The sequence below is a fragment of the Hyperolius riggenbachi genome, chromosome 3 (assembly GCF_040937935.1).
Source record: "Hyperolius riggenbachi isolate aHypRig1 chromosome 3, aHypRig1.pri, whole genome shotgun sequence".
In the NCBI taxonomy this organism is placed as follows: Eukaryota; Metazoa; Chordata; class Amphibia; order Anura; family Hyperoliidae; genus Hyperolius; species Hyperolius riggenbachi.
Window position 1 is genome coordinate 223,408,063 of NC_090648.1, and position 21,695 is coordinate 223,429,757.

A 21,695-nucleotide genomic window follows, 5' to 3' on the forward strand; every position below is an offset into this window, starting at 1 on the left:
CCAATGTCACCTTTCCTAGACACTGTTGGTGACAACGATCAGACCATCTGGTTACCTGACCCGTGGCCCAGTCGATTTGTGGAGAGTGGGCCTGTAACCAAGGCATGCCTAAGATAATAGTGGAGGTTGACATGTTCAAAACGAAAAACTGTAGCTGTTCCCCATGCAATACCCCTATCGTGACCCTCACCTGCGGAGTCTGAGACAGGGGACGATCCCGTTGCAGCGGGGAATCGTCTACTGCCGTGACCTGAATGGGGGGACTTACTGGAGTGAGAGGAATACCCAACTCCCGAGCAAATTCAAGGTTCATAAAATTGGCCGCTGAGCCAGAGTCAATAAAAGCTTCAGTGTCCACAGACTTATCATCCCACGTAATAGTACAGGGGAGAAGTAACTTCTTCTCTTTTTGGGGTGAGAATGAAGTGCCTAGGGTGTCACCCCCCACTACTCCTAGGCAGACCCGTTTCCCGACTTGTTAGGGCAGTTTCGCACCCTGTGCCCTGCTTCTGCACAATACAGGCACAGTTGTTCTGTTATTCTCCGCCTACGTTCCACCTGGGTCAATCTTGATCGACCAATTTGCATGGGTTCGGGTGGTGGTGAGGCTGGAGAGGGTGACACCGGTGGAGATGCCGTTACTGCGGGCATACTGTGAGGTGCCACATACGAAGTCACCCTGACCCGGTGACTGCCCCTAGTCTGCCTCTGATGGCGTAGTCGACGATCGACTCTGATGGCCGATGATATGGCCTCATCGACTGTTGCGGGCTCGGATAAGGTTAGCATCAAATCAGAGACCTCCTCCGACAACCCAGATAGAAAATAATCCATCAGAGCAAAATTGTCGAATCTGGCGGTAACAGACCACCTACGAAATTCTGCTGCGTAATCCTCGACCGACCCTCTGCCTTGCCGCAAAAGTTTGAGCTTCCGCTCTGAAGTTGCCGCAAGGTCAGGGTCGTCGTATATTACGGCCATAGCCTTAAAAAATTCCTCGACTGAGGTCAGAGCTAAATTAGTGGGGGACAGGTTGTATGCCCAGGACTGGGAATCACCAGTTAACAGTGTTTTAATGAAAATGACCCGTTGGGTCTCAGTCCCCGAGGATCGGGGTCTTAACTCAAAGTATGACAACACTCTACTCTTGAAATTCCGGAAGTCAGACTTGTGGCCGGAAAATTTATCAGGTACAGGCATACGTATGTCATCACTAGGAGGGGATCGCACTGAATCAACTGACGTCTGGAGGGTTTGCACAGAGCCTGAAAGGGCATCAATCAAAGCTTTGTGCTGGCCCAGTGCTTGATGGAGGTTATCCACCGAAGTGGCAAGCATACCCAGACGACCAGTGTTTGCGTCCATTTTGATTTTTGGTCTGGCGTTCTGTAACGATCGGTGGGCGCAGAAAGTATCTGATTACCGGTGATCTGCAGTATCACCGGAAATACAGATATATACCAGATTATAAGTGAACTGCAGTCTCACCGATAATCCGATATACAAACTTACCTCTGATCACCCGAGTAGAGTGTAGTGTTTGGTGTAACTGTAACACTAAGAGGACAAGGCCTCAATGCAGTAAGGAGTACTGCACAGATTCCTTCCGCAGACCTGAGCTCTCCAAGACGGGAGGAGTCAGACTGACAGTAGGAAGGGATATCTGAAAGTGACCCTCAGGAGGAAGGATCGCTAACAGAGCGAGGAACCGCCTCTAACGGTAAGGTCGGTTCTCGAGGTCGGACAAGCCAGGTCGTACACACACGGACAGATAAAGTACAGGATCAGGAGGCAAAGGCAGAGTCAAAGTACAGGCAGGGTTCAGCAACGGGGTATCAGAAATATCGGGGTACAAAATCAGGAGGCAGAGGCAGAGTCAAGGAACGAGCCGGGGTTCGGCAACAGAGTATCAGAAATATCGAGGTGCAAGATCAGAGTTCAGGAGGATAGTCAAGGCAGGCAAACGTCATAACAGATAATCACAATCAAACTAGTACTTTAGCTATCAACAGAATCTAGCTTAGTGTAGGATTACAGCTCCAGCTGGTCCCGGCACACTAACGGATCTGACTACGGATCTCGGTGCTCCCACATATGTGAACGCAACGCCAGACAAGGAGCAAGTGAACAACCAGCAGTATATATACTCTAGGACCTTTCCAGGACCTCCCTAATTGCTGGTCCAATGGGAGCAGTGGAATTTGTCAGCTGACCCAGCTGGTCAGCCGACACCCTTCTAACTGCTATTTAAACTCTGCCTCTGTGCTCGCGCGCGTGTAAGTCTGAATCTTGGTGGACTATCAGTCCCAGCCACACCAGTACTGTTTTGCAATGTATCTAATGCGGGGGTCGCCTCTGATGTGGATTCCGCCGTTACCAATGCGGATTCCGCCGCACTGCCCATGCGGCATGCGGCGTTTTTTCCGCGTTGTGACGCCATGCTGGACGCGGAAACAGCCGCCTCACCTCGAGAGACGGCGGCTTTTCCGCGTTTCCTCACACTAGTCTAATGAATAGGATGTACAAAAAATGTAAAATGGTGCATTTTTTGCCAAAGCTATGCAACTGTGGGTATTAGGGAAATATTTGTCTTTTCTGTGTTGTAAATACAAAATGGAATGTGTAATAGGTAGCCTGTTATGAACAAACAGCTGAACAGTGTATCAATATCAGTAATTATAATCAGTACAACAAACACATTTATGCTAAATTTATACATTTATACTAAAGCAGATATTGCTGTAAGCAAATACATCTGTTAATGTTTCTGGATGGATTTGGCCTTTTATCCAGAGGTTGTATAGAATAAGAGAGTCACAGAAGTATGTTAATCATTTGGGTAGCTTTATGAATTAAATGATCCTTCTTACTAACTAGCATATCTTATTCCAAATGTTGTAATCTTTACTCTTGAAAGAAATGCCCTCACATTTCCTAATCAATAGTACTAAAACAAAAAAAAATAATGTAATTTGTTGGAAGCTTTCTATCTTAGAAATTAAGTGGATTAGATTTAGCAAAATTTGTGCGTCTTGGAAATTTGTATTGAAATGTATTATTGTTTTATGCTATTTTAGAAAATTGAATAAAGAAGATGTTGTGATTCTGGATTCCCTCAACTACATTAAAGGTGACTGCTTCTTTTCCTTCAGTATCTTCTTGTTACCATTGTTATTAGATTGTGTTCATGTTCTCTCCACACTATAGATGCCATCTGATTAATGATCTCTCAACTTATAATGGGCTTTGACTTGGGTGTTCCTTCCCCCGTTGTCCTCTTCTTCTTAGTAATAATAATATTATTAATAAAAATGACGTATGTAAAATGGTTTCCTCCCATATGACGCAAAGTGCATCCTCTTCTCTCCCGTATGCGCTTTTTTTTTTTTTTTCTTTCTTTCTTTCTTTCTCCATTTTGCACTTTCATATTCAGTCTTGAAAAGGACAGTGCTCATCTTAAACAGTTGTATACAGTCATCATTTTCTGACAGTATTAGGCTCCCTGCACACTGCAAATCCGTTTTGATTCCGATTTGCATTTCCGATTTTCCCTGAATGCAATCAACAGAATCAACAGAAATTGCAATCAACAGAAAAACGGAGGAAAAAACGCAGCATGTAGTAACAATTAAAAATCGGAATCTGATGTAAAAACCGATTTAAAGGGATTCTTTTGCGAAAAAAGTAGGCAGTTGCAAAATGTGACAGATGACAGGTTTTGGGCCAGTCCATCTTTTTAAGGGTGGCCATACATGGTACCATTTTTTTTCATCCAATCTTATCATTTCTATGTAATATAAGGGAGCGGCCTAAATTATCCTTTCAATATATTCGCTTAATTTACCCTTCTACTACATAGAAATGGTAAGATTGGATGAAAAAAAATGTACCATGTATGGCCACCTTAAAGAGGAACTCCAGTGAAAATAATGTAATAAAAAAAGTGCTTCATTTTTACCATAATTATGTATAAATGATTTAGTCAGTGTTTGCCCAGTGTAAAATCTTTCCTCTCCCTGATTTACATTCTGACATTTATTACATGGTGACATTTTTACTGTGGGCAGGTTATGTAGCTGCTCCTAGCTGTTTTGGCTGTTACAGACAGCTGTAAACAGCTAATTCCTGTCTGTGAGCCTTGTTACATTGTGGCAGTTTGCCCAGAGTACCGCGGTACTCAGAGCTTCTTGTGGGAGGGGTTTCAGCACAAAATCAGTCACACAGCGCCCCCTGATGGTCTGTTTGTGAAAAGCATTCTATTTCTCATGTAAAAGGGGGTATCAGCTACTGATTGGGATAAAGTTCAATTCTTGGTTGAAGTTTCTCTTTAAGGGGGATTCTCAGGGCTTTCTTTGTTTTCAACAGCATTTCCTGAACAGCAGTTTAACTGCCAAAATAGCAAGATACCAGCCGGCCTCCCTAATCACTTGCACACTATTATGTCAGTTAGATTTTGCAACTGTTGTTCAGGAAATGCTGTTGAAAACAAAGAAAGCCCTGAGAATCCCCCTTAAAGAGGAACTCCAGTGAAAATAATTTAATAAAAAAAAAGTGCTTCATTTTTACAATAATTATGTATAAATGATTTAGTCAGTGTTTGCTCATTGTAAAATCTTTCCTCTCCCAGATTCACATTCTGACATGTATTACATGGTGACATTGTTACTGTGGGCAAGTTATGTAGCTGTTTCTAGCTGCTCTGGCTGTTACAGACAGCTTTAAACAGCCATTTCCTGTCTGTGAACATTGTTACATTGTGGCAGTTTGCCCAGAGTACCGCGGTATTCAGAGCCTCTTGTGGGAGGGGTTTCAGCACAAAATTAGTCACACAGCGCCCCCTGATGGTCTGTTTGTGAAAATCATTCTATTTCTCATGTAAAAGGGGGTATCAGCTACTGATTGGGATAAAGTTCAATTCTTGGTTGGAGTTTCTCTTTAAGCTGGCCACTAATGGTCCAATTTCTAGCGAAAAATCGTTTGAGCGATCAGAAATTCTGATCGGATTGGTTGTAAATAATCTCCATTGGTGGACACAATCGATTATGAACGAGTGAAAAAAATGTCGCCCGAATGAATTTTCGTCGAATGAAAATTTGGATTTTCTTGGTGGTCGTGATAGATAGGAAGCAAAGATTGGTTAGTTGATGGTGTAGTGAACGATTTTTCGTCCGATCAGAATTTCTGATCGCTCGAACGATTTTTCGGTAGAAATTGGACCATTAGTGGCCAGCTTTAAAAAGATGGACTTTCCCAAAACCTGTCATCTGTCACATTTTTTAACTGCCTACTTTTTTCGCGAAAGTACTCTTTTAAACATCAGAATCGGATTCGCATGCAGTGTGCAGGGAGCCTTAAAGTGACATTGAAATGAAGAAAAAAAACTCACGATATAATGAATTCTTTGTATGATACAGATAATTAATAGAACATTAGTAGCAAAGAAAAAGGTGTCATATTTTTATTTTCAGGTATATAGCTTTTTTTTTTATAACATTGCATCATTCTCTAATAATTGCAGTTTCCACAAATACACTCAGCATTGTAAAGGATTTCACAGAGCGGGCTAGTAACCCTTTGAACTTTTCTCTGCAGAATAACCATAAACAAATAAGAAACAATGAGAGACAGTTGAGATAAGTGCTTCAAAAGACAGTGCTGTCCATAACTTTATAAAGTAGCAGAGCTCAAAGAAACTCTTTTTACAACTGTACTGGAAACAATTTGTGACTCATATCTGTGCTAATAATGTTCTATTTCTTAGCTGTACTACACATACAAATCATTATATCATAAGTTTATTTTCACTTCAGATTCCTTTTAAAGCGGTATTGTCACCATAAAAATGAAATTTCAACAGCAACTGGTCTGAGTGTATTAAGTGATAAAGATGCTAATCCTGCATTCAAAACTTGCAAAACTTTCTGCTGTTATGGTTTGGAGTTATCACATATTTTAGGAGCACTGGCCCTAGTGCCAAACAGTGCCAAAAAGTAGAATGCTGGGAGTTCTTTTGAATGCTGGGAGTTCTTTTTATCTATAATATATTCCTCCTCTTCCATTTATTTCTTTTTCCTATTCCTCCTCTTCCATTTATTTCCCTGCCTAGCTGATCACTTGTTTACAAGCAAGGCTGAGGTGACTCAGTGATTGGATGTGTAAATAAAACAAAAAGACTCTGGGAGGAGGGCAGCTAATGAATACACAATGAGCAAGAGAAAGGAGGGGGGAAAACAAGAGTCAGGGAGGATATGATGTCAGCATTAGCTTGGCAAGATGGCCACTGCCTAGAATAGGATTTTCTGCTTTTCCTTTATAAAATTCACAGGAATCATTACGTGGATAGCACAATACATCTGTTATGTAAGTAGAAGTAGTATTTATCTACCTATATATGTGTTTTTTATTTCTAGGTTAGAATGGGTGTCGCGTGTTCTTTAAGGTGGCCATTAATGATACAATTAGCTGATCATTTATGAACGATACTTTGTATGAACGATCAGAAATGATCGTTTGAGACCACGGACAAAAATCTCCTGGGTTGGCAGAGTTTTGTCTATTAGTGGTCTCAAAAGATAATTTCCGATCATTCATTCAAATAATTGATCGTAAACAATCATTCAGCAAATTGTACCATTAGTGGCTATCTTAACAAAAAATTACATTAGAGGTATTTTGTAAAATCAGATATGTATGTTCTCCTATGATTACTTTGTGGACTACACCATCTTGGTTAATGGTATTTATTTATATTTGATTAACCATTAGACTGCCGCTGACGTCTATAGGCAATTCTGTGTTTCTGCATCTATACGTCACAGACATCTGAAGGCGGTTTGGAACAAAAGCACTACTTCCTCCTGCCACGGATGTCTATAGGCATTTTTGTTCCTCTATATTCCTTTGCCACGGACAATTAAAGGCATTTTAGGACATCGTTTTGGGACAGTGCCAACTTTCTACTTGGCTGAGATATGCATATAATTTCAAATCGATGCAGAATTAGGCAAATGCTACTGCAAATCTATGCAGTAAAAAACAGACTGGCACTTCTCCAGTCCCTACTGAGCTTTGCTGATCTCATCCTCCTTTCTCCCCGCAGCTGTAATGCCACCTCTCTTTGCCAATACCTCCATTGGCTGCAAATCACCCAAACTCCTACTATCATTCAAATCAAAGCTCTACATAGGCTATCCTCTCCATACATTTCCATATTAATATCCAGATGTCATCCCTCCTGGAACCTTTGCGCCTCCCAACAGACCCTTTTCCTCCTCTCACTCTCGCATGCAGGACTTTTCACAAGTGTCACTTCTGCTTTGACACACTCTTCCACAGCTTGTCCATCTTGCTAAGCCTGGAAATTTTCAAATGTACCCTCAAGATACACCTTTTCCATCCATGTCAGCATACTATGGGGTTAATCCCGCCCCTTAACCCCTCCAGGACCTGTCATTATAAATTTGTAGCCCTCCCCTGCACCAGTGCTTTTTTTTCTCGTCTTCCTCCAGAACTGTCACTTGTACCCTCAAGATACCCCTTTTCAAAGAAGCCTATAATTTGCTATAGCTGTAATTTAAAGCTCACTGCCTCATTTGCTAACCCATTTGTCTATTCTTTGTGTCCCAACTCCACTACCCTCTAGATCAGGCATGGGCAAACTTGGCCCTCCAGCTGTTACGGAACTAAAAGTCCCACAATGCATTGCAGGAGTCTGACAGCCACAGTCATGACTCATAAAGGCAAATGCATTGTGGGACTTGTAGTTCTGTAACAGCTGGAGGGCCAAGTTTGCCCATGCCTGCTCTAGATTGTAAGCTTGCAAGGGCAGGGACCTCTCCCTTGTGTTTCCTGTTTTTGTGCATTTTAGTAAATAATCTTCCATCAGTATTGACGTTTTTCAAACTAAACAATCAATTGTGTATGTCTGTACTTGTATCACTAGTTGTCCTGATTGTACAGTATGTTGAACTGCTCATGTATCTATGCTCCCCATTATTATGTTTTTGAACATTATACAGTGCTACGGAAGATGTTGGCGCTATATAAATAAAACAAAATAATAACAAGCATAATTCTCAATCGTCTCAAATGTTTTTGCACATCAATTACCATCCCTACTGACCAGTGTGGACTTCAGGACATATAGATTTGAGGAAGACATTTACCGTATATACTTGCATATAAGCCGAATCGCGTACAAGCCGAGGTACCCACTTTTTCCTCAAAAACCAGGAAAAAGGTGACTGACTCACATATAAGCCTCTCCCCAGTATAGCCCCCTCCACAGTAGCCAAGTCATCCCCCCCAAAGCCCCAAGGATGATACAGCTGTGTCTCAAGTTGTCATGGCGTCATAGATATGAGACAGCGATTGCCACATAGGCAGAATCCTCGATAATTGCACCACTAACACTTTGCTTGCATGCTCCACCCCACAAGCCAGGGGACATAGGTAGTCTTGAGCAGTGCACTCTGCACACCATATTGCAGGGAGCCAGCTGGAAAGATCAGGATCACTAGTGCGTGATCTTTAGACTCCTCAGCCAGTAACAAATCCTGCTCCACCATCTGTTCTGCTCCACTGACTTGCATATAAGCCGAGGGGGTAACTTTTTTTTTCAGCACATTCTTTGTGCTGAAAAATTAGGCTTATATGCGAGTATGACAATATTCAAACATCACTGGCATGTAGCTTTAAAAAAAACAAATACTGGCAGGCTTAATGCCGGCACCCAAATTAGTCACTGAGCACTGCTAAAGCCTTCATTCTCATTACGTGCTATGGATGCACCCAAATCCTCAGTGCAGCTCTGTGCCAAAATTAGCTGTCTTGCTGCAGGAGGCTGGAAGAAGAAGAATCAATGTACTTAAAGGAAGCTAAAAACATCACATCATTGACTGGGCTGGCTGATAGGCCAAAACTTATTGGTTTAGTGTACCCTGAAGGCTTATACACGCCATGCAATTTTCTCATCAGCTCAACAGATCCATTGATAATTTCCAGCATGTCTGATCTGCTTCCAATCGAGAAATGGATTGATTTTGTGCAGTACTGATCTAAAAATCAATCCCTTTCTCGATCGAAAGCAGATCATCAGACATGCTGGAAATTTTCGATCCATCTGTCGATCTGATGGGAAAATTGCATGGTGTGTATAAGCGTTTTATTATTTTTGCTTTGTATACAGAATGAAGATGGACCAAATCTATCCAAGTTTAAAAAGGCAATGGTTTCCCAGTTGCTAGACCAAATTCAAATAAAATAACTAGCCTGTAAACATGGACATGTCCTGCAACCGTGCATTTAAATATGTAGTCATCTTGAAATATTAGGATATGGTATTAGTAAATTGACTGTACAATACAACCTATCTGTAAATGGAACTATGCAAAAGATAATGGAGCAGATGGCAGCTACCGGTAAATATTTAAATCCAATGAGAGCAGATAACAAGTGCACACTTGCAGTCGATTACAATACATATTCGGTCTAACCTGTAAATAACCTTTTCCCTGTGGACTGCTTCCTGCTTATTAATGGAATGACGCAGGGATTGCAACTGATGGCTTCTTTTTTTTAACTTGTCCTCTTTAAGGTAAAACTTTACATATCTCATGATGGTAATACAACATTGTAAACATGGCTCTCTTGGTGTATGTTTTGTGTCACTGAGGGATGGATCACACTTGGATCTGCAGGAATCACGGGCGATTCCTCGCAAACATTTTGCTGCACAATTATGCGTTTTGTGGTGCATTTAATTTTTTTTTTTTTTTACAGTAGCCATTGATTTTAATGGAAAATCACATGCATTGTGCAGAAAAGTAGTGCAGGTTGTGTTATTATTAATTTTTTAATTTTTTTACACTATGCTGAATCGCATATGCCTCCAGAAAACGCAACAACCTCATAGGCTATCATTGTAATTACAATTGTGATTCTGCATGCATTTTTTGTATGCGGCAAAACCATGTGGATTTTCTCAAATGTGATCCCTGCCTGAGAGAAATCAGACATTTTGTGGGTCAGTTGTATGTTTTGATTGAGATGTAATCAGCCGACTCACTGGTCTGGAATGACTGTTTTGGGAAACCCACCAGAACCACATGGGCAGTAATACAAAATCCTTGCTTTGTATTCCGGTCAGTTAACGTAGTTTTATAGGCAATACAGGATAGCATGTGTTGCCCAGTTCATTTTTTATGACACTGTCATCCCATTATTGGTCATTTTGCGCACCAGAAATTACTAGTCAGAGTTCACTAAAGATTGTATGTATAAATACACATTTTTTTATTTTAATTTTTTTTGGTTATTTTCTAGGATACAGATATGAGCTGTTCTGTTTGATAAAACATGCACAGACTCCACACTGCCTGGTATGTTGCATATTTATATTTGGATTTTATTTTTTATTTTTTTACAACTGATTTGGGACTGCATGGCTGAAGTGAAAATAAACTTATGAGATAGTAAATTGTATTTGAAATACGGATGATTAATAGAACATTAGAATTATAGAAAAGTCTCATATTTTTAGTTTGTTTCATAACTTTTATTTTAAAGATTGCATGTGACCGTCACAGTTGCAGTTTACAATCTACACTGTGCCTTTTAAGCTGAAAAAGCATAAGTGATGACCCTTTGTACTTTCCTGTACTATGGGCTCGTTCAAACTATGAGCGTTTGCTGATTTATTTTTTTTTAAGCGCTGGCGATTTTAGAAATCAATCATTTGAGCGTTTCGATTTCTTTAAAATCGCAAATGTTCTACATGTACCATTTTCTGCGCACTTTAGCTCAATGGCAGGTATAGGGAAATCGCGAAGTGCTTGAAAAAGTGTTTTATATAGCGATTTCCCGAGCGCTTTTAAGAATAAATACATTGTATTTATTCTTTTTTGGTTCAAAGAGTTCACTTCCGGACTGATGTCAGGAAAATAAAAATCACAATCGCTCATCAAAAGCGCTTACAAAATCGCTTTTCTAAGCTCAAAGTGCAGGGAAAAGCGCTTTAAAAAGCTCAATAAATCGCTCAGCGCTTGCGATAGCGCTGGCGATTTATAATGTGAACAAGGCCTCAAACCTTATTTGTCATCTCCCTTATAGATATGAGCCTTTTGGCTTGTATTTATTTTTTAGGAAACCTGCCTGAATTCAACAAGCTGTTTGACAAGCTATTTTGCCTAGATAACTTACATCTTTTTTAACTCTTGCTGTACTGTAATAGAAAGGGATTTCAGATAATTTCTTAGTAGGGCTAGTATGTTTATCTTATCTTGTCACATGATATCTCATCGCAGAGCCTTTTTTTACTCCTTTTGTGTGATCACAGTGCAAAGCAAACAGAGCTCAGCTGTCTTCGAACAGCTGAGTGTAGAGGGGAGCGGGAGTGCACGGAGCCAGTGTATTGAAATCTATGCTTTGGCACTGATAAGAGTCTCCGAACAGGGCATAGAGCACATCCGGAACCAGTTCAAATCAGTTATGTATTTTACATTGATAAATTAAGGAGCTTCTATCCAGATTAGAACAAACCCTGCTAATAAACAAGGCAGATATGTGAGGGCTGCTACCAGAGCCAGAAGGGGCAACTATAGTTACAGACAAGTTTCCCACATGTACTCTTCTTCAAATATACATATGTGCTCTGCATGTGGTGGGAGGGGGGCAGACCCAGACCTAACCAGAAAATTAACACTTTACACTCGCAGATAAGTCGTTATCCCAACACACACTCCACCTTCATGGCTCACATTTCTGGTTATCTTTGAGTATATACAGTGTATGAATTGTATTGATTTAAATTTGATGTAAATTTAAATGTTACTCAAGCTCTGAACTGCCCTTACCACCCAAGATTTTGGCTAAGGTAAAACAGCAGGAGGCAAGTGACTCTGCATAAAAATCTGCATCTTCCAACCATATAGATGGGAAGAGATTTATTTATTTATTTTATTTCTTTTTTTAAGTAGAAAAAGCCTATTTTTATTTCTCTTTTAAACTGTATTCACATTTCTTTAAGTATGTCAGTATAGCAACACCCTGGCCTGTTTTCATTGTGATGCCTGGAGTTTTGCTTGTCAGTCTGTAAACCTCTTAGAAATTGGACTCCACTAATGCAGTATAATATAACAAAGTTAAATACTGTATACATTTCAATATTTTCTAAACACCAGAAATTACGCATACGCATTTGCTTTTGCCGCTGAAACGAGTTGCATCACAGATGTGAGTTCTTAGAGTTCTCCCTCTTCTCTTTCCTGATGAAGGAACCCTCAAGTGGCCCCGAAAACGTTGGCTCGATTAGACAATAAAAGCTTAATAATTAATGTCAGAAAGTCTTTAGTCACTATTCTGAGGGTAACTCTTTTATGATTCAAGTAACATTTTCTTGTCTTCCTGTGCGATGGGGCTGACCTCTCAGGCAGCTGTATAAGGCCTGAAGTTTCCATTTTGCAGTCTAATTATAAAAGATATTCCTTTTATCACCTTTCTCTTTTTTTTATACCAGTGTCTTGAGAATGTCACCTTGTCTTAATGGGTCCCATTTATACTTGTGAGATTCTGAACCCAAGGAGCTAACGTAAAGGACAGAATGATGGGTGATAATGGAATGCTGTAGGTCTTATCTGTTTGTGTTTTGTAGATTCATTGTGTGACATCTACAGACATCAGTTCCAGCTGGAATCAAGACAGAGGTCCAGATGAACAGTATACAGAGGACATGTAAGTATCAGGATCCCAAAACAAGACTGACCTGCAGAATAGGACTTAAAGGACACCTGAGTTGAGAGGGATATGGAGGCTGCCATATTTATTTCCGTTGAAACAATACCAGTTGCCTGGTTGTCCTGCTGATCTCTTTGGCCGCAGTAGTGTCTGAATCACACACCTGACTCAAGCATGCAGCTAATCTATTCAGAGTTCATTCAGAAACACCTGATATCCATGCTTGTTCAGGGTTTATGGCTAAAAATATTAGAAACAGAGGCTCAGCAGGACAGCAAGGCAATCTGCATTGTTTAAAGGGACTCCGAGCTCATCTTAAAAATGAAAATTGTACTCACCCGGGGATTTCTCCAGCCCAGTGCTGGTCGGGAGGTCCCACGACGGCGTCCTGGCTCCTCTCCTAGTCCCTGCTCCGGAATGGCTGACCGGCGGCAGCCCGGGCGACACTCGGCCGAGTGTCGGGCTTCTTCTTCCGCGTATGACGCGGCTGACGTCACACGCCGGCCGCCTTGCGTCATCACGGCGGCCAGCGTGAAAGTACGGCGTATGCGCGATTAAAGCGCGCATGCGCCGTACTGCCACGCCGGCTGCCGTGATGACGCGAAGAAGAAGCCCGACACTCGGCCGAGTGTCGCCCGGGCTGCCGCCGGTCAGCCATTTCGGAGCGGGGACTAGGAGAGGAGCCAGGATGCCGTCGTGGGACCTCCCGACCAGCACTGGGCTGGAGAAAGCCCCGGGTGAGTTTTAATTTTAATTTTTAAGATGAGCTCGGAGTCCCTTTAAAAGGAAATAAATGTCAGTCTCTATATCCTTCTCGGTTTAGGAACACATTTGTTTTTTCATACATCACAAATCTGGCCTGTGCCCACAAACTTTGCTAACACTGTGATTTCCAGACTAAAGCTTCTCATTGGCCCAGTGCACACCAAAAACCTCTAGCAGATCCGCAAAACGCTAGAGGTTTTTGAAGCAGATTTCAGAGCGATTCTAGGCATGTATAGAGAGGTTTTCTAAACATGCCTAGCGTTTTTTGCAGTGTTTTTGTGTAGCAGATTCAAATATTGTTACAGACAGTAAAGCTGTTACAGAACAGCTTCTGTAAAAAAAACGCCTGGAAAACCGCTCTGATTTAACGTTTTTCAGAGCTGTTTTCCATTTTCCTATACATTACCATTGAGGCAGAAACGCCTCAGAAATCTAAAAAGTGCTGCAGCCCCCCGAGTTTGCGTTTGTGGAAAAAACAAGCTGCACTGGTGTGCACCATCCCATTCACTTTCATTAGCCAAGCGGTTTTCCCCCTGCAAGCATCTTAAAAAGCGCTTCAGAACCACTCTGGTGTGCACCAGCCCATACACAGTAAGATTGGAATCTGATGCCTTGCATAATACAAATACATAATAGTTTGATTTTTGAGTATTATATCTCTGACCACTTCAGAGTATGGACCCAGTCATCTATCTATAGCCAGCAAGAATAATGTTTGCTGCTAATCCTGCTTTACAGGATATATAGAACTATACTAGATGGATTGTAATTTACCAGAAAAAAATAGAATTTCCTATTAAATGGTCATTTAGATAGCGAGGCTTTGAAACCATTGCCGATGACCAAGCTGCTGAAAATACAAATGTTATTCCTATTTAATTCCCAGTCTAGTGTCGCTTTGTGGAATTTCCCTTTAATGTTTGTGAATTTGCAATAGTATGTACACCTTCCTGTAGTAAAAGCTTTTACTCAATTCAAACTTTCCTGGATTTTGTAAGGCTGAAATAAAAATCTGGCTGCAAAATCTGTATGGAGGATAACTAATGTCTTTCCTCAATCTGTGCTTAGTATACTGTACATTATGTATAAATGTACTGAAGCACAGGCCATTTAGGAGGACGAAGACAGAACAATGACTGCAGATATTTTGCAGATGTTCTTCACAGACAGCAAGCATTGGTCTTAATTCAAGTAGGAGAGGTTTCTGCAACGTGTGTACATGGCAAGTATAGAAATACTAAAAATAAAGAAAAAAAATGTCAGTATCTTTAAAAAAACATATTTTGTGTACAGTGCTTTTTTTTTTTTTTTTTTTTTTGCTGATGGTGGGAAGAGAATTTTACTGATAAGGTGTGAAAAACTACTGGGAGAAAAGTTTATTAAACCAAGGCACGGACAAGACAAAGAACATTTACATTGCGCTTTTGTCCTGGCGGACTCAAAGCGCCATGCGCCAGAGCCTTTGCCTCTTCCATTTTTCCATAAACTTCTGAACTGCAAGCAGTTGTCTCGTAGAGTCTTGTCTCCACTCCTGTAAAGGCTTAAGTGACATAGAGAGCAGATGAGAATATGGTTTATAATTTTCAATTTAGATAAAGTTTGCAGAATTGCAGTTATTCTCTGACATTTTTCAGCCCTAAACAACCTTGCTATACTGTATCAGGGCATACTGTCTCTAAACCTTGAGTGTTGTTATTAGTATAGAAATCTATCCCAGGATCACACACTTCTAGAATGATAGGGCAGAGCCACATAGGTTCCATCCCATATCCTCAAAGGTCTGTAATAGCTAAAAAAAACCAGAACAATTTATATTTACATGAGTAAAGACAGCTTTGACCATTCACTGGGCCACTGGGGGTCTCCTTTGTCAAGGCACAGCACCCCCCACAATGATTATCTGTGGACTGTTAGAACTGTAATTACGCATGTAATAATAAATTGTTTTTTTTTCGGGACATTGTGACCAAGTCTCAGCACGTGCAGCCCACAGCATCGGCAATGTTGAACATACCTTCCGACACGAGTCCAACACTGTCCGTCCTCTCTTGCTGTGTGCCGGCTCTTGTGCACGGCATACTTCCTGGTTCCTGTATGTCATATATAGGAAGTATGCTGTGCATTGGAACCTGCAGGAGGCAAAGTGGATAGACGGGCATCACTGAACTCGTGCTGGAACAGCTTTGGAGGACAGAGGGGGCATAGAGGGGCAAGAGAGAGACCTAGAGGGGACACAGACAAAGGGGGCACAAAGAGAGACTGGGACAGAGGCGTACAGAGGAGGGGAACAATGCTTGAAGGAAATTGTGAATCAAAACGAAATTGTGATTTTGGACAGACATCGCTCAATTCAATTTTTTCCTAAAATCGTTCAGGCGTAATTATTGCTACATACCAGAATAGGGAATTGCATGGATATTTCCATCAATCCTAACATAATATTCATTTACGTTGTTTTCTCAGAGTATCCGTTGTATAGTCAGTGTTCTCCCCAGAATTGTTTTCCAGCCGGGTGGCATGGAATAGTAGCCGGGTGGCATAAAAAAGTAGCTGGGTGGGGCAAGATGAGAGAATGCAGGGCCGGTGCTTCTGTGTGCTACTCTGCTTACAGCATAGGGGGAGGTGAGCTGATAACAGCTGGGTGCTCACTAAAAATAGCCGGGTGGAGCACCCGGCTAAAAGAGCCTAGGGAGAACACTGATAGTGCTGTGCTGTGCTGAAGGGGATCAAAGTGACGGACTTTGTTCAACACTTTGATCCCTGTAGCCTGATGCCATCCCTGACTAGACCCGGAAATGGTGTCCCTAGGGGCAAGCCCAAATACCCTCACATAATTAAATAATGTGGCACAGAGGCAAGGCTTGGGGCTGGCAGTAATCAAAGCGTTGGACTTAGTCCTGATGCCATGCCGGACTAGGTCCCGTAACAGTTCCCCTAGTGCAGTAATGGCTAACCTTGGCACTCCAGCTGTGGTGGAACTACAAGTCCCATGAGGCATTGCAATACTCTGACAGCTCTAAGCATAACTCGGGAAGGCAGAGGCATGATGGGCAGTAATATGAAGAGGAGGTGCACAGGACCAACCACAGCAGGCTTCCCTAGAGTGCTCCAAGCCCAAAAACAGTTCCACCAGACCAGTTATTTGAAGAGATGAGAGCAGCTGGGCACATCCAGTAAAAAAACACGCCTTTATTAGAACAGGTTAAAATCAATTTCAAAGTAACGGCATCAGTCTACCAGGAAAAAGAGGGACAAACGTGTGAAGGTGTCAACAGCTGTTTCGCACTCAACTGTAGAGTGCTTTGTCAGGACAAAAGAGCCCCCCCCCCCCGTAGTCACCCCTTAAATAGTGTACTCACTTATTTCCAAATCGATGCGGGAGGACGCCAGACCCAGCACACCATCAAAATGCCGTCCCCGGAAGTGGTCACCCGCAGCAAAGGACAAATCAGAGCTGAGGGTCCACAGAGTACCAAGCCCCGGCCCTTGTTAGTGGCCAAACCCGCCCGGCATAGAACCTGCCCCCTACAGATCTCGAGTGACGTATACACTCAACAGAGATCTGCGCCTATCACCATCCGGAGTGCACGAGATGCAGTGCAAAAAAAAGCAACGCACCCCGCACATCACGGAAGCGAGAGGCGTCCTTAGTTACTGTTACTACCTGCATGAGAATTGACAGCAAAAGCTGTCTACACACGGGGAATCTCACAGACATCAATCTGCACCAATATTTGGGCGCAACAGGCATCAAACAGAACGGGTATCACCCAAGCTATGAAGGACGGCAGCAAAAGCTGTCCTGCTGCATAGGGACCAATGGACTTATTTACCTGACCAATCTCGTCTTTAGGTGCGCTGCCGCTGGCCTCCCCCCACACACAGATCAATTCCTAAAAAACACAAAAGGTGAAAAAAGGGAGTGTAATTAAAAATACAATAAGCAATATTAAAAAGCAACATATCTCATTACAAAAACACTGAAAAATCATTCCTTTCATTTAGTCCCAAAGGACCTACAGCTTCAAAAAAAGAAATCCAGAAGCTTTCCCTGTGTTGTAATTTTCTGACCCAATCTCCGCCCCTACCATCTCTGGTTACTACTTCCAGCCCAAAAAACCTTAACCCAAATGCACAGAGTTCATGTGGTCCATAACCCTTGGGCAGCCCTTAGCACGAGGATTTCCCAGAGATCTACAATGTTCTTGGTATCTATCCTGCATCATGCGGGTAGACATACATACATATATAAATTCACAGGGGAAGATAAGGGCATATATAATTCCCTTAGTTTTACAATTAATAAACTGTTTAAATCTCACTGTTTTTCCAAATCTGCTGAATTGTCTACCAGTGATTAAGAAATTACAACAGGAACAAGAGTTACATCTGTAATTACCGGGGGGTCTGCTTCTACCCAGCCAATTAGAGGTATTGCTGCTCACAAATTCACTATGGGACAACTGATCCTTCAGGTTGGGAACCTTTTTATAGGATATACAAGGGGTCTGTCGACACTTGTCTTCAAGGAGCTTGTCCTCCTGTAATATCCACCAGTTATTATTAATCGATTTCTTGATCTTATCAAATAGAGGGGAATAAGTAAAGTGCATAAAGAATCTATTCTGCTGTCTTTTTATTTTGGGAATCAACAATGACTGTTTATCCTTGTTGGCAGCTTTTTGAAAGGCCTCAAGAATAATTTCCTCCTTGTAACCCCTGGCACGAAGTCTATCCCTCAGCTGTTCCGCCTGTTCCAGGAAGTCCTCCATTGTGGTCACGTTCCTCCTGAGATGGAGGAACTGGCCAAAAGGGAGAGACCGGATGGTAGAAGGGGGGTGGTAACTGGAGGAATGTAGAATTGAATTAACCGCTGTGGGCTTTCTATATGTCTTAGTGATCAATGACCCTCTACTGACATCAATGTTCAAGTCCAAAAATTCAATGGATTTCTCACCCCAAGTATGAGTAAAGGCCATATTAACATCGTTGTCATTTATAATCGTCATAAATTCCTCAAAGGACCCAGCATCTCCATCCCATATAAGTAGAATGTCGTCTATGAAATGGATCCAGAGTTTGATCCTCCCCAGAAACGCGTTCCCCATCGAAAAGATGTGGTTGACCTCCCAGTGGCCCATGAAGAGGCCGGCATAGGTGGGGGCAACCGGGCTCCCCATTGCCGTGCCGACCTCCTGACGGTACCACTGGCGGTTAAACAGGAACGCATTCCTGGTGAGGACAAACTCCAGACCCGCCGGAAGGAACCACTGTTCCTCATCTGAATATTGGAAAGCTGGGAGAAAATGTGATATGGCCTAAAGACCATCTGCATGGCAAATACTACTATACAATGCAACAACATCTATCGTGGCTAAATGATATGAGGACTGCCATTCAAAAGAGTTCAAAATATTCAACACCTCTACTGTATCCCCCACATATGCTGGTAATGATCTCAAGAGGGGTCTTAATTTAAAGTCCAAAAATTGGGAAAGGGACTCCTTAAGGGAGCCAATTGCAGAAACGATTGGCCTCCCAGGCGGTTTATCAGTAGATTTGTGAATTTTTGGGATGGCATACCACACCGGACTTCTAGGATGTTGTGGTACCAATTTGTTGGCCAAAGTCCTATCTAAAGTCCCATTCATTACTGCTTTTGACAGGAGATTCTTAAGTTCCAAAGTGTAACTAGGGGTAGGGTCACAAGGCAATTTCGTATAGGTGGCTCTGTCGTTTAATTGTCTAAGGCACTCAGCCTGATAGTCCTTAGTGGCCATGACCACCACCCCCCCTCCCTTGTCGGCTTCCCTTATGGTTAAATCTTTATTATCTTTTAACCATTTTAAGGCCTGTGTCTCCAAATGGGAAAGATTCATAGGTGCTGTAGGGTAGATCAATGCCCTGCAATCTTCCATCACACTCTTGACAAAAAGTTCCACTGAACCACCTGGGATGGAGGGTGGGAAGAGCCTAGGGAGAACACTGATAGTGCTGTGCTGTGCTGTGCTGAAGGGGATCAAAGTGACGGACTTTGTTCAACACTTTGATCCCTGTAGCCTGATGCCATCCCTGACTAGACCCGGAAATGGTGTCCCTAGGGGCAAGCCCAAATGCCCCCACATAATGAAATAATGTGGCACAGAGACAAGGCTTGGGGCTGGCAGTAATCAAAGCGTTGGACTTAGTCCTGATGCCATGCCGGACTAGGTCCCGTAACAGTTCCCCTAGTGCAGTAATGGCTAACCTTGGCACTCCAGCTGTGGTGGAACTACAAGTCCCATGAGGCATTGCAATACTCTGACAGCTCTAAGCATAACTCGGGAAGGCAGAGGCATGATGGGATTTGTAGTTTTTTCACAGCTGAAGTACCAAGGTTGGCCATCACTGCCCTAGTGGAACCTAAGTGTTCATATTCCATGGCCTGCCATGCTGTCAGCTGTAGCTTAGTTGAGGGTAGCTTTGGATAACTGTTGGTGATGACCTATTGTTGTGGATTCTTTAACCGTTCTTACCATTGCAAGGGATCCTCTTCCCAACTGAGATTCTATACCATTAACAGCCAATCAGGATCACAGTAAGACCTTGTTGAGATGAATCTGCTCATTAGCAAGAGATGTCTTGAAAATCTTTGACTTGAGTAGAATCATCTGACTGTTATTAGCCTCTGATTAAATGATTACATTGTTCAACTATACTGATTATTCTAGCCTGGCAGATATATTTTGGCTAGATACATTCATTCTATTCCATTCCCTCCATTTTAGCTGTGCAAGTGCCTATGGGGCCAACATATCCAGAGTTCCCACAAGGCTATATTTATCAATCCTTTTGTTGTATTACGACCTTACTTTATACATGTTTTGTTTGGACTCTCCATTAGTTATACATTGACGTTGTTTTCCGAGGACAGTGTTTGGAATTGTAATGTGATTATCAGTAGAATTCAAAGTATGCTGCTTTTTTCTTCATTGCGATACTGTCACTTCATTTGTTTTTCTTGACTGACAGGGCACGAAAAAGAAAATCATAATTTTGCCTTGGAGGGAAACAGAGAATAATTCATTAGAAGCAGTTTTAACATGCAGAGCTCCACAAGCCTCTCTCTGGGGGGTTGTACGGATTTCTGAATTGGTTAGTTCAAAGGCGCCATCGACGCCTGCTAGAAATCTTGTACGTCTTTTATTCCAACAAGAAGCTCTTTGAATTGCAGATGAGGAGGAAAGATTTTCAGATGTTTAGAGATTAGTTGGAGGCGACTAGAATACCAAGTTTTTTTCTCAGCTTGCAAAAACTGTTTTTGAGAACAATTAAAATTGCTTTTCTTCTACTTAATATTTAATATCATTATTTTAACTGATTTATTTCCAAAGTAAGTAGTGTTTTGCTTCTGGAAAATGCTGAAATTCCAAACCTTTCCTGATCTTTATGCCACTACTTGTTGATGAGTAAAAGGAGTAGCCAGCGATTCAATACCAAGAAAATGGAAGGTTCATGTCATAGGGGTAAAATAAACACTGCCCTTTTTCAGGTGACAACATTCATATTCAGGTATCTGATTCCTTTCCTTGTGGCTCTGGGGTGAGAGACTGTTAAATGGCAAATGTTCTCTGTACACATTCTGCAGTGTTTCCCATATTTTATATTAAATGAAGATATCAGAAAATGTGCCTATGTATGCAACTCAACAGATCTCTACTCCTCTTTCAGATACATTTTTGATAGCTACATGATATCACTTATTGTACAACTTTGCATCCTTTAGATATTAGGCTTGAAGGCTTAAAAGTTTGTGCAAGTCTGTCTGTAATGCTGACATATATGCAATAAAGCAGTGACCGGGGTAAGATCACCTGGATTTGTGCACTTTTTTAATTTATGGAATTGGAGGTAGAGATTGGCTAAATCCACCTAATTATTATTATTATTATTTATTAGATTTATATAGCGCCAACATATTACGCAGCGCTGTACAATAAATAGGATTACAGACAATGATAACAGGGTTTTTGAGTAAACAGATACTAGTTGCGCTGGGTCTGTATCATTCACCCAATATTATATATATTCAAACCGTTATTCAGTAAAGCATCTGAAGATTTATTGATACAATAAATTACATTACATTACATGTGAGTCAAGCAATAATAGTATATAACTGTCTCATTCAGACTAACAATCATCCACAGACCCTCCAA

At 41.7% G+C, this 21,695-nt stretch overlaps 1 protein-coding gene and 1 long non-coding RNA gene across 3 annotated transcripts in view; one reads left to right on the forward strand and one right to left on the reverse strand.

Annotated features, from left to right (window-relative positions):
* Window positions 1–21,695, forward strand: part of LOC137563414 (protein KTI12 homolog) — a 53,853-nt gene that overhangs the window by 17,194 nt on the left and 14,964 nt on the right. For both annotated transcript variants that reach the window (XM_068275828.1, XM_068275829.1), the window contains exons 4-6: window positions 3,078–3,130; window positions 10,324–10,379; window positions 12,650–12,729. In XM_068275828.1, the coding sequence (XP_068131929.1) occupies window positions 3,078–3,130; window positions 10,324–10,379; window positions 12,650–12,729 (189 nt within the window). The remainder of the gene's footprint in view (window positions 1–3,077; window positions 3,131–10,323; window positions 10,380–12,649; window positions 12,730–21,695) is intronic.
* The window catches only part of LOC137563415 (uncharacterized), a 33,827-nt gene continuing 27,000 nt past the window's right edge, over window positions 14,869–21,695 (reverse strand). Inside the window, exons 2-3 of the long non-coding RNA XR_011030345.1 lie at window positions 17,331–17,390; window positions 14,869–15,037 (exon numbers count right to left, since the gene is read on the reverse strand). This is a non-coding gene — a long non-coding RNA (uncharacterized lncRNA). The remainder of the gene's footprint in view (window positions 15,038–17,330; window positions 17,391–21,695) is intronic.